General features: G+C 37.1%; 1 protein-coding gene across 1 annotated transcript in view; it reads left to right on the top strand.

The window, feature by feature from the left end:
* Window positions 1–14,064, top strand: part of LOC132113722 (protein diaphanous homolog 2-like) — a 447,692-nt gene that overhangs the window by 140,777 nt on the left and 292,851 nt on the right. The window contains exons 6-9 of the mRNA XM_059521662.1: window positions 8,500–8,574; window positions 8,696–8,765; window positions 9,412–9,548; window positions 11,045–11,153. Of these exons, the coding sequence (XP_059377645.1) occupies window positions 8,500–8,574; window positions 8,696–8,765; window positions 9,412–9,548; window positions 11,045–11,153 (391 nt within the window). The remainder of the gene's footprint in view (window positions 1–8,499; window positions 8,575–8,695; window positions 8,766–9,411; window positions 9,549–11,044; window positions 11,154–14,064) is intronic.

Consider the following 14,064-nt stretch of genomic DNA (forward strand, 5'->3'; position numbering starts at 1 on the left):
CTTCACCTGTTGTTCTGTGAAATAAATTGTCTACATCGTCTTGGCACCAGAGTGAGGCTGAGTTTGCAGCGCTCTGCTAAGGTTTTACATTTTTCCTCTTCTGTGCGACTAGTTTCTGCTCTCTCCTCTCCCTCTCTCTCTCTCTCGACTGTAAATGTTATTAGAAACCTAGTTCTGGCCCTCAGGCTCTGGATCAGCTCCCCTGATCCAGCCCGCGTCAAGGAGAAATAAAGGACTGAAGTCGGACAAATGATCAATTCATACTTGCACGGCTACAGTGTGAGATTTGATCTGTTCAACTCATTTATTCTGGCCTAGTGAAGAAAGTAACACTTTTTAACTGTTTTCTTCTGTTTTTATTTTAATATGTTCATAAGTGAAGTTATTTCTGGCTGTCATTTGTGCAAATATACGCTACTTACTAATTATGTTGTTTAGCACTATGTAAGACTCAGAGATTGATTTTGCGGACTTTGTTCTTATTCAGTCTTCTGCCCCTGTGGCTAAGCTGTTTGTAAAAATAGATGCTGTATTTTTCGTGAAGATTATTGATCACGCATTTAGCCGTCATAGCCCTGCACGCCCTGTCAAGGTTTTTGTGTTTGTGCGAGCCAGTGTACCTGAGACTGTGTTATAGAGCGTCTAATAGAAGCAGTGGTCACATCTGCCACTAGAGAAGAGCTTTTTCCAAAGCAGTAAAGGAACCCACCAATCCTGATGTACTTGGTGACTGGGTATATTTTAAGCGGGATGCCCATTTCATTTTATGCCACCATCTGTTAACCTCACAGCTAGCTGTATCTGCGGAGCCCTGCAGCAAGACATACATAATTCAGATATCTGATTTGAATTCCATATTGTTTTAAGTGAGAAATGGTATTGCACAGGTACATGGGGGAAAATTAGTATTCTGCCACGCTAAATTCAATATCTTTGGGCTGTCTGTGATTTTCACTGCATCCTTAATTGTTTTGTCAAGCCTTCTCGGTTTTTAGGGGCTTGTCTTACACTGAAATTACATACTACGATAGAGTAATCTGACTAATATGGATTTCTTTTGTCTTTTTTATTTTTATTTTCAGTGCAATTCTGTAATTCCATGACAGTGTGATACTGTATGGAAAGATTATATAAGTTAGTGCTCCATATTACTCCTCTAGCACTCTGTGTATCTGATGGTTTTGAGTTATTTGGGTCAGGAGATTGAGGAGCAGGTGACCTACTTGTTTCTGAGTGACAGCCCACAACGTGAAAAGCCGCTGTGAGCACACACACAAACACACCGCCATTGACTTCTGAACGATGGAATCGCTAATCCATTAGCATGCGAGGTGACTGTCATGACTGATTGCCTTGTCCCTGTCTGCCCGCTCTCTGACATACTTCACCACCAGATCAATAATTCCAGATGTTTGAACTGAAGTCTAAAATATTTATGGCCTCTGTTGAATTAAGTTAAACTGTCCCGCGTGGCTCAGATCAGGTTAGCTACACTATAGCTAAAGTGAACGTTTTAGCACACAGGAAATGAAGCTCTGATTAGATTCGCACTAACACTAAAATTATTAAAATGGTCATTAAAATGATTGCACATTAACGTGAGAAAGTGTTGAAGGAAGACCGGGAGACATGGACAAGGAGGTTTTTAATATCTGGAGAAAGCTATCCGTTTTCATTAGCGACAATCCTGAGCTGTGACATCAAAGGCAGCAGACAGGAAAAAGTCAATTTACAAAAAAAAAAAAAATACAAAAAGCAATTGCAAACCGTATGTATTTGTTTAGTTTTTATATATGTTTGTATTAACTTTTTCTATTTCACCCTTTTAAGATGGAATTTATTTTTTTTATATATTTTTTTTGCCCATACTGCCTTCTGGAAATCTGCTATCAATGAAACCTTCCTAAACATTGTATTTAGTTAATGCAGTTGAGCAGTCATCACTTAAGCAGATTCCCAACGACTTTAAATGTGTTTAATCCTGCTACAGCTCCCTCCTTTCTCATGTACTCACACACTTTTGCTACCTTGCGCTTTTTCTTTGTTATCATGACCCTATATTCACAGCCTACAGTTCCAGAGAGAAGTGGAGCTGGCATTGATGTGGTTTGATGTGCAGTCATTGTGGCTGTATTGAGACTCCTGCTGGGATCCAAATGCCATTAGAGGGAACAGCGGCTCTTTTAAATGGAGCAGGTTCTTGCCCCAGTGTCTTCCTTCTAAAGTGTCTGGCAGGCACATCACAGAACGCTGACACCAGGGATATTGTTCTTCGAGTTTGCCACTGGGTTCAGTCCCCGTTTAACGCTCCAAAACCCAGTATCTGTCATGCGTCTGCAAAAGCCTCTGTGAGAACACAGGCTGCCCGTGTCTGTCCACTTCACAATTGTGATGAAATCAGCCAAGCATCTTTTTTCATTCCCTTTTTACCTATTTATCACTCACTACCCAGCACAGGTAATTACGACTTTTCTCTGGCATATTCATTTGAAGAGACAGATCACAATGGAGGGAGGGGAGTGATAAGCACACTTTTGACTTGTCATCATAATAACAGTCATGGAATAAACAGCAGAGCAGAAAATAATGTCTTCATTAGAGCAGAATGCAGGACTGTCTGAAAACATTCCAAAAATTGTATTAATGTGAAATCTTGTGGTTACTAAGTAGGTAGCTCAAACTTGGGATCTTTTGTTCTATTTTTTTATTTGTATTACGCTGTTGATTAAAATGTGTTGATCTTTTTTCAGTCTAATCTTTGTTGCATGCTTATGTTGACCTTTTATCTGGTTCTTGGTGTAGGTCATGGCCTTAAAGCATGAATGTGCCACATCCATGATAGATTTCACAGTTAACAGATATATAAGTTAACACAGTTAACACTATATAATGAATAACCTGCCGTCTGTTTTATGTTTTACTCACTCACTCACTCACTCACTCACTCAATACTTTCCACTAACCGTGGAAGTCAATCTCTTCTCAGCCTTGCCTTGAGCCTCCCTGTGATTTCAGCATCACTCAGGGTCATGGACATTCTCATGAACAGCATGAAGGCATCAGTTGCAATATTTAGTCAGTGACTAACTGTTCTGGTGCTTGGTGGTGGGTTGAAATGTTGAGAGCAATTTGTTGCTGGGAGCAGAGGGCCTCAAGTGGAATAGAGCAGTGCTGAATAGGCCACGAGCAGCCCAATCAGAGGGTCCATGGCTTAGCTCTAATACAATTTGAAAGGCATTGCTCTCATAGAGTGTTCTCACTGACACACCACTCTAAAGCTTCTTCAAGTGCAATAACAATGTCAGCCAGGCTTTTGGTTGACATTAGAGGGTTCTGAAAATAAAGGCACGGGGTCAGAGGAATAACCTGTGTTAATCGTAAGGCAGTCAACTGACTTTTAGAGCATCAAGAGGTGTTATACAATACATTCCTGCTGATGATCATTAATGATTTTTCACATGCATTTGCAATTTATTATGTGATGTTCAAGATAGCAGTATAATGTCTCAGTGATTGCAAATTTAATGTCAATCCTAATTACAATTGCATTACAAATTGTATTGTGATAACTGTTGCCTTTTTGTCCCATTTAATTTAATTAGCAATAATATTTTGTCATTGCTAAAGTAAACACAAATATTTCACCATCAAAGAGACAAGTGTTATGTTCTGAATGGTTAAGCGTTGTCAGTTTATTCATTGTTTAGCAGTATGTGTATGGAAAAGCTGTTAATATAAATATGTATACTTTAACAGCCATGCATGTTTCATTTAACCCAGAAAATGTATTTGCTCATGTCAAGTAACTCTCTTCTTTGTTGCCGCTTAAGTCCAGGATTATACCAATCAATATTTCATGAATAAGTCTACATCAAATTGTTGGATCCACGCCACAGAGTGTGAGTAGATCACTGATGAGCTGATTTGACAGGAAATGATGCATTGTTTACTCAGGGGTTTACAGGAAAAGCTGACAGGTGATCTAAGATTGACTTGCAGACAGACAGGCGGACAGTAAAGATGCTTAATGAATCTCAAACATGTTAAAGTGATGCATGATGCCTCTAACTGCTGAGAGAAAACATCTGATAGCACTCCATGCTGGTGTCTTTAATTCAATCATCATTTACTGGCATGGTTATCTTTTGAAAGAGCGATTTCCTTTCATTTTCATGCTTGTTAGTGGTACAGTATGAGCATAGCTTTATGTGATTTTCTTAATATGAATTTGAATTATCTGCACTACAAGTTTATAGAGCTGTTCAATTTGTAGTCCTAAAACCTGGAGGAGAATGAGTGTTTCGAGCCATAAGTTCCATCAGGAATTTTTAAAGAGTTTTCAGAATAACAATTTTTGATTTATGAATTAAATTTGGTTAACAATTCTTGAAGAGACTTTCATGATCTTTTCTGCTATAGAAATTACACAAAATCATAAATCAAACTTTGATTGTGAAACATACTTTGTGAGCATGTAACCGTGATAGAGACAGTAGTCCAAAATCTCTACCGTTTGACAAATTTCTACCGGTTGATCTTGTCTACTGGTATATCACCCACCCTTTATATATATATATATATATATATGTGTGTGTGTGTGTGTGTATGTATATATATATATATATATATATATATATATATATATATATGTATATATATATATATATATATATGTATATATATATATATATATATATATATATATATATGTATATATATATATATATATATATATATATATATATGTATATATATATATATATATATATATATATATATATATATATGTATATATATATATATATATATATATATATAATTATATATTAGGGGTGTAACGGTACGCAAAAATCACGGTTCGGTACGCACCTCGGTTTTAAAGTCACGGTTTGGTTCATTTTCGGTACAGTAAGGGAAAGAAATGCAAAAATTAAACTGCAGGTTGTTTATTACTATAAACTTTTTTTAACAATTTGTTTACACTTTTTTTAAAAATACTTTTTAATAAAATAATAAAATATAATTTATAATAAAATAAAAAAAGAATAAGAAATAAAATACTGCTGCAAAGTTCTCCACTAAATAAAATACTATCAGTCTCAAACCAATATCATAAAATAAAATATAATGAAAATATAAATAAATAACTATGATTACAGTGCAGCATTACCAATCCCAGCTTGTAGGCCTGCTCATATTTTAAATATATATATGTATAACTTTTCCAAAGTGTAAAGTGCAGCATCAACAGTTTCAGTTTTTAGACCTGCTCAGATTTCGTTATTGCGTTGGACCGATCGGAATTAAGAGCAAAGGTCTGTTTAAATGCCGACAGGAGCTGCGTTTGAATTACAATCGTTTTTTCCCTAGTTGTAGTGACGTTCACACTCGCGTGATGCCTTTTGAAAACATTAGGCCGGTGACACACTGGTATATTGCACCTGTCAAACATAGTCTATTTCGCCGTCAATACTGTTGATGGTATCCTTTATCAGTAGGCTTTATATTTATGCTCAACATGAAGTATAGATATTGTTGTCGTGAAGACAAGATCCTGGTCTGTCGGCGGCCCCCCTCTATGTCACCTACAGTAGCAGCAGCGCACCATCGCCGCGTCAGGGACGATTCTGGTGTGTAAAGACACAGAAAACACGAAGCAGCCGTTATGCAACTGACACGCAGCAGAAACGCCACGCCCACGCCACGCAGCCAGTGTGTCACCGGCCTTAGAATCAGCTGCAGGGCGGGATTTGCGCTGAACGTGGAGACTTCCGCCACTTAATATGTTCGTTTGGAAACACGAAAATTTGCCTATGTTCCGCAAACAAAATATTGCATTCGGTCATTCGGTACACACGTGCACCGTACCGAAAGCCCTGTACCGAAACGATCCGGTACGAATACACGTACTGTTACACCCCTAATATATATATATATATATATATATATATATATATATATACAGTACAGACCAAAAGTTTGGACACACCTTCTCATTCAAAGAGTTTTCTTTATTTTCATGACTATGAAAATTGTAGAGTCATACTGAAGGCATCAAGTGCTATTTGACCAAGAAGGAGAATGATGGGGTGCTGCGCCAGATGACCTGGCCTCCACAGTCACCGGACCTGAACCCAATCGAGATGGTTTAGGGGTGAGCTGGACCGCAGACACAAGGAAAAAGGGCCAACAAGTGCTAAGCATCTCTCGGGGAACTCCTTAAAGACTGTTGGAAGACCATTTCAGGTGACTACCTCTTGAAGCTCATCAAGAGAATGCCAAGAGTGTGCAAAGCAGTAATCAAAGCAAAAGGTGGCTACTTTGAAGAACCTAGAATATGACATATTTTCAGTTGTTTCACACTTTTTTGTTTTGTATATAATTCCATACATAATTCCAGTCATGAAAATAAAGAAAACTCTTTGAATGAGAAGGTGTGTCCAAACTTTTGGTCTGTACTGTATATATATATATATATATATATATATATAGTGTATACTGCACATTATAATGTTTTGATTGTATTAATTAATTAATAAATTAATTTTAAAAGTAGTTTATAGTACCATACTATCGACCATAATATAAAAATTATTATTGCCAATAATTTTATTATTTGTTTATCATATTTGTGTTAAATGCATATCCTATATTACTCAGAAATGTAAAACCGTTATTCAAAAAAAAATATTTTTATTTTTTTGCTTTGTTAAAATTGACTGAATAGCAATATTCAGTGTCTACTGCAATGCATAACTTGCACTGTGAGCTGGTGGCTCATCTCCCTAAAAAATCTTGTTTGCTCGGTAATTTAGGTTGAGTGTAGTTAGAGTTTTGTTGCTCTTGTTAAGTGACATGACCGCAGCAGTACAGCGTCAATGCTGGCTAAGATTTCACTGGGTCTTACCACACTACCTCAACAACACTCATCTGCTGCAGTCTGAAACCATAACCCACACTGTTGTTATAAGTGAATTAGATACACTCAACCACGTTTTTGTTAAATCCCTCATTTCTACTGGCCTCCTCCACAGCGGCGGCACTGCTTTTATATTTCAAGGCTAGGTAAGGTTGCTCACGAAGTTTTCATTTTCATCAAAGACCTCAAACTGTGCTTTTTCTTATAAGAGACAGTTGAAAAGCAATGAGACAAAATTGGAAACAATAAACGACAAGCCCCCTGTAAACAGATGGGTACAAATTTTGCACATTATACTGTTATGTTTTATTAACAAATCAGGCCATTATAATGTACTGTACAGCAAATGGTAATAAGTTTCAAATTGAGTTTGGTGGGTCGCTAATGAATTTTGAGTAATGGCATGGTGAGCCTCAGTCTTTGTAATTTTAGACTAATTTAATTGCAGATCTGTAAAAAAGTGCATTTTAGCCGCCTTAAACTGCCCTAGGCTGCAGGCATCACCCCTAATTGAGGGTCTTGTGTGACCATATGGGTTTATACAAATGACTTTAATATGCATGTTGCATTGTGCACTATGATTATCATAAAGAAAGGAATAACTCATTGACGTATGGTCCTTTATTGCAACAAATTGCCCCATGTATTTGGGTTTATTGACAATCTGGAGCTTAAGAACAAGTGATGTTAATGTCGTACTCTAAATGCGATCACATGCTGCTTAGCTCTCTCACTCTTTCTTTCTCTCTCCCTATTCTTACCCCCCCACCCCCCACCCTCAGATCATATAATGTCTCCAGATAAATTGTGTTTTATAGCCAATTATCTAACACAATCCATTATCAGTTTTACTATTATCTCACATGCAATGCTTTATCTTCCTGTTGGAGTGCATGGCCTGCACAAGTTGCCTTAAGGCAGCACACACAAAGAGTTTTTTTCATTTGCATTTACCTTCAATTCATTTCCAATGTGGCATTCTTAGGTGAATCTGTTTGCAGAAGTGTGTTAATCACGTGAATTTCAGGGCTCAGAATCTTTAAAAAGTGGCAAATGTAAGTGTTGACTTTTAACTGTGAGTGTTTTAGTACAAAGACATACAAATTGTCTTCCAAAGAAAACTGTTTTAATTACTTTTAATTCAGTGAAATAATTCAGCTAAATATACTCCTCTAGGATGCATAAATATTTTATTCTTTCCTCCAGATTTCCATCTGCTCCTACATATGTGGACAATTATTCGCATTAAGCCACCAGCAGAAATGTGGGGAACGGAACAATGCAATTTTTTCATGTTCTTGTCACATGTGGCATTTTATGAGAGATCGAGAATGACTCATTTTGTGTATGATGCTGCAGGTGCCACAATGACCTGTTCAGTTTGTCAGTAATATAGATGTGGGGGGAAAAAAGCAGAAATAATCTCACTGTTTCCAGAGTTGAGAAACAATGGAGTGGTGGGACTCAGCTCATCTTCAAAACCAAACTTTTCTAACCTGTAATGAACTTGTTCGTAGTGGACTTGTTGGTGGGTTTATGTATTCTAATGCAGTTCTTTGCCTGTCTCTTCCTGTTTTTAGCTGGGTGAATAACTTTGGCTATGAAGGTCTCGGGCTGCTTTTGGATGTGCTGGAGAGGCTTCTTGACAAGAAACAGTAAGTTATGCTTGACTTTCTAACGTGGTAATCTTAAGAAATTCCCTTTCTTCAGTGCTTTTGGATTGCTCATTCATAAACTCTTATCTTTCTCTTTACTCACTGATTTTCTTTCCCTCAGGCAAGAGAACATTGACAAGAAGAACCAGCATAAACTCATTCAGTGCCTCAAGGCCTTCATGAACAATAAGGTGTGTTTAGAATTTAAAAGCTCCAACATGAGTAGTTTATATCATTTTGCGTCCCACACGTGCCGAGTGAAAAAAAAAAAAAAATCTGCAAAGCAACATATCAAAGAAAATAAAATCATGCCAGCTCTCTATTTGTCCTTGAGAATGAATACATTTCTTATTGAAACCCTGCTGCTTTATTAAACACAAATGAAGCTTGTTCAACTCTATATAATCATCAGATTTAATAATTTCTAAAGTTGCTTTCATGCTTAAATGGTAATGACATTGTTCAGTTTATACCTCAGCCGTGTTAAATATGAATGCTATTTTATTCCAAACACTTTGCTGTAAATGTTTTATTTATTTAATTTATTCTTCCCCAAGTGAATGCATTCTGCATTTTGCTCAAATTGTGGTCAAGTGCAGTGCATTACGCTCTGTGAAAAAGACAAAGATGCAGGAATATGATTATTTGTACTCAATTAAATTATTTTATCCTAAAACATATCTACACCTGCCTAATTGGCTCTTTCAGGAGAAGAAAGCCTAAATTTGTCCATACACAAGGGGTTCATAGTGTTTGCTTAAAGTTTAAAGGGATTATCCATTGCAAAATGTTTACATTTTTACAAGTTGTAGTAAAATGAGATGTCTCTGTTTCCAGTTTGGCCTCCAACGGATCTTGGGGGACGAACGAAGCCTCCTCCTCCTTGCAAGGGCGATCGATCCTAAGCAGACTAATATGATGACTGAGATTGTCAAGATTCTGTCAGCTGTTTGTATCATCGGAGAGGAGAACATGTAAGATCATCAGTACAGTGGCTTGAGAATCTAACTTTAAATACGCTATATGAAATACTAATACAAATTATATATATATTTATATATATACTGACCAGAAACTGATATTTCTTAGCAGGCGCCCATTACAGTGCAGTAAGGTTACACGTTACTATGCCGGTCTCAAATTAGCCTACTAGAAAGCCCCCGGCTAAGTGTATGCGTGCTGTGTTAGTTTTGTAGTTGAATAATTAAAAAGCTGAGTTTGCAACTGATCATTTTTATCTGGCGATCAGTACCTTCAGCCCTGGGATCTGTTTCAGTAAACACACGCAGACAGACTCATGCACACATGCTAAGTGAATCGGTGTGTGGTAGATGAGTAGATTAGTGTTTTTTACAGGTATGTAGGTGATCAGAGAGTGTGCACATCTGTGTGACAGCTGTAAAAATGCTGATACCTCACTTAGCACTGAAACTAGCTCTTTCCGCCTAAAACGCTGTGCAGTGACACTGACTTATGTTTAGTGCTGTCACATCAAAGCCCTCTTTAGGAGTTGAGCAGGTGTAGCTTATTCTGAAGCCATGTTTGAACCAGCATGAAAGACTCTGTACAGCCCGCTCACGACTACAACTTAATCATCTGGATCACAAAACACGGATCTTACACCTAGCTTGACAAAACTTATCTCCGCTGTTTTTTCATCAAAGGAAGCAAAGCAAAAGAATTTTGGGTTAATGAGACATGTGAGAGTAAACTTAACATCTGCTGTAGATCACTAGTATGTAGTAGGATTTTTCTAATTAAATTGATCAAAAGTGACAGTAAAGGCATTTGTGTTACACCATGATTTCTGGAGAATCATGACATTGACTAGAGTAAAGGGTGTTGAAAATTCCGCTTTGCTATTAAAGGAAAAAATCGCATGAAATCCAAAATGAGGGATTTCCTTTTCCTAACCTGATAAGAGCAAGACTAGTTATATACACTGTTAAGACACAACTGGGATGTGTGTTTTTTTTTGAATGGGCTGTTTTTACACAAGCAATGATTTGTTCTGCAGTTTTTATTTTGTCTATGATACTTTCTGTTATTCTTTTCCCTTTTACCTTGGACTGCAATACGCCAGTGCTTGGGTCAGCAAAACAGACACGGGACCTTGTGAATTCCTTAATTTGCTTTCTCCCCAACACTCCTTGTACTTCTATCCAAACGCATCTCTTTGGTTCTCTTATGTTGCTGCTTTTGACACAGCATCACATACTGTAGACTAGATGGTTTTTCTTATTACTATAGAGAACATTAGGCTTCCTTTGGTGTTTCATATTCCTAGTGAGTTATAAATCTCTATGAAAGTCTGTGGCTTTGTTCCAGTTCCAGTGCGTAAACGTCTGAGACTGAGATTACAATCTTAGACCAACTCGGGTGAACATTCTAAACCAATGTCACGATCGTGTCTTGATAAAAAGCTTGTTTACATAAACACACTTTTTTTTGTCATCTTGTTTTCCTTTAGTCTGGATAAGATCCTGGCAGCCATGACCATTGCTGCGGAGAGGAATAATAAGGAGAGGTTTGCTCCGATAGTGGAGGGGCTGGAGAACCACGAAGCCCAGCAGCTACAGGTCAGTGTTGGTGCCCTTTCCCAGGAACAGTGTCAGAATGCTGCCCTTATTACCCAACTTATTACCTTCATGTTATAATTCATCACACTCTTTATAGACACATTCACATACCGTATTTTCCGGACTATAAGTCGCACTTCTTTTCATAGTTTGGCTGGTCCTGCGACTTATAGTCAGGTGCGACTTATTTATCAAAATTAATTTGACATCAACCAAGAGAAATGAACCAAGAGAAAACATTATTCAACAGCCGCGAGAGGGCGCTCTATGCTGAGCACTCAGGAGCACTGAGCAGCATAGTTTGCCCTCTCGCGGTTGTAGACGGTAATGTTTTCTCTTGGTTCTTGGTTCTAAATAAATGCGACTTATAGTCCAGTGCGACTTATATATGTTTTTCCTCGTCGTGGCGTATTTTTGGACTGATGCGACTTATACTTAGGTGCGACTTATATTCCGAAAAATACGGTACATACTTGCTCATGCAACACAGATTTTGTAGCTGCAAAATTAATAGCTATAGTTAATAGCTAGACTTTTGTCTAAAAAAATAATAATAATTCAGCAGTATCATTTTTAATTTAATTTAATTTAATTTTCATTGTATTACATTTTCATTGTATTAAATTGTTTTTGTATTTTAATTTAATTATTTTTTAATTCCTGTATTATGTGTTTTTTAATTTTATATTGCTGTTTTTTATTTAATTTAATTTAATTTAGTTTATATCTTTGGGCATGTTCTTTAGACTGAGTCTGAATCTATTTATGATGTTTCTGTTATTCTCTTGAACGAGCAAGGAATATTCAAGTAGAACACACATCAACATCATATTTTTTGTTTTTATTTTTTCAAACGGTGTATGTCCTCATGTTTTATGTCACTTATTTCAAATAATTAGTAGAATTCTGCTTGCCCAGGGCAGCAGATATAGATCTGCTCTGTTTAGTGTCAGTCAGTGTGTGAGGCCTCTTCACTCCCAATGCTCTTTTTGATGCTGGAGCCAGGTAGAAATTGGCATATCTGTCACTCAAAGCTCTTCTGCAACCTGGCTCAGTTTGACATGTAAACAAGTCCCCGTATCCCTTTTCTCACTGTGTTCTGTGGTCGTCTGTCAACCCTGCCACCTCCACCACAAGATTGAAGCTAACTGCTGGCTATTCTAATGGAACGGGAGGTGCATTCTAAACCCTAATAAGCCCCATCCAGGTCACACAAAGAACTTGGAGCTCTGGAAACTAGCGACAACAACAAGCAAAAATAAATAAATAAATAAAACAGCCTCTTCTTGAGAGATGGTTAATTTATCATCTTCCCTTCTTACTTTTTCTTCTGCATTCTCCAGGCTGGTCTCAGAGGAACCGAATCAAAAGGGCAAGGATGCAGCACCACACCTGTATTTATCATTCTCTGCTTCTCCACAGCCTGCAGTGATCTGTGACCAAGCACAACAAGCCACTCTCACACATTCATTAACCAAATCCCTAATCTTTGTGTAGCTGTTGAGAGAGCAATGAAAAAGGCGATATGACACCGGGCTAGCAAGAGGAGAAGGGGGGAATGAATCCCTTTGATTTGGTGCCTTGTTTTCCTACTTAAAAAAAGGCTTTTAATGAAAAGAACCGCCGCTAATTGTGAAGTAAATTAAAACACCTCACCAATGCTGGCGGTTAAAAGAAAAGAACACTTTTAAAGCCTTTTAATTTATTAAAATGTGTTTTGCCGTTACGCCATCTCAGTGACGCAAGCAAACTTAAAACCATCCCAGCAGCACTGTTTTTTAATTACACTGCTGGAATTCACCTCAGGCACTGTGCTGCAGAAGCTCATCATTGCAAACGCAATCCATAAATGAAAATAAGTATCGCAACCTGCACCAGCACCCTTTCTGCAACATCGTTCCAAATGTGTTGATGATGAAATGCATTTGCCCTCGGGAGAACTCGATGAACGATCTAGATTCACTTAGTGGGCCTCTTCAATGATTCAAGTTTAAATAATTACTCAAATGGGAATACGAGAAGATTTAAGAATTTTGGTGATTTTGGGGCATAATGTTGCACGATGGGAGCAAAGTAGGCCTCATTGGGTTCACCTGCTGCAGCCTCTGGGTAGCTGGGACTTTGAGAGAAGGAATCAAGAATAGCGCTTTGGTTCCTGATGCCAACGGGCTGCTCCTGAACCCAAGAAAACTGCTGTGAAAAGCAGAATTTTTCAATAAATTTTTTTAAATTTTACTTTCACCCAGCTCTGTTTTAAAGTTTTATTTTTTTAATTTGTATTTTTACATTTTAGGCCTGCCCATTTAATGCAATGGAATAATAATAATAATAATAAAAAAAAAAAATCTGCAATTTTGATAACATTGAAAAATGTTGTTTTTTGATTTTGTTTTTGTTCAGGGCAGCAATTACAGCCAACATACCATATATATATATATATATATATATATATATATATATATATACAGTACAGACCAAAAGTTTGGAAACATTACTATTTTTAATGTTTTTGAAAGAAGTTTCTTCTGCTCATCAAGCCTGCATTTATTTGATCAAAAATACAGAAAAAACTGTAATATTGTGAAATATTATTACAATTTAAAATTCTTTATTTTCATGACTATGAAAATTGTAGATTCACACTGAAGGCATCAAAACTATGAATTAACACATGTGGAATTATATATGGAATTATATACATAATAAAAAAGTGTGAAACAACTGAAAATATGTCATGTTCTAGGTTCTTCAAAGTAGCCATCTTTTGCTTTGATTACTGCTTTGCACACTCTTGGCATTCTCTTGAGGAGCTTCAAGAGGTAGTCACCTGAAATGGTCTTCCAACAGTCTTTAAGGAGTTCCCCGAGAGATGCTTAGCACTTGTTGGCCCTTTTGCCTTCTGTCTGCGGTC

This window comes from Carassius carassius, chromosome 33, assembly GCF_963082965.1.
Source record: "Carassius carassius chromosome 33, fCarCar2.1, whole genome shotgun sequence".
Taxonomy (NCBI): Eukaryota; Metazoa; Chordata; class Actinopteri; order Cypriniformes; family Cyprinidae; genus Carassius; species Carassius carassius.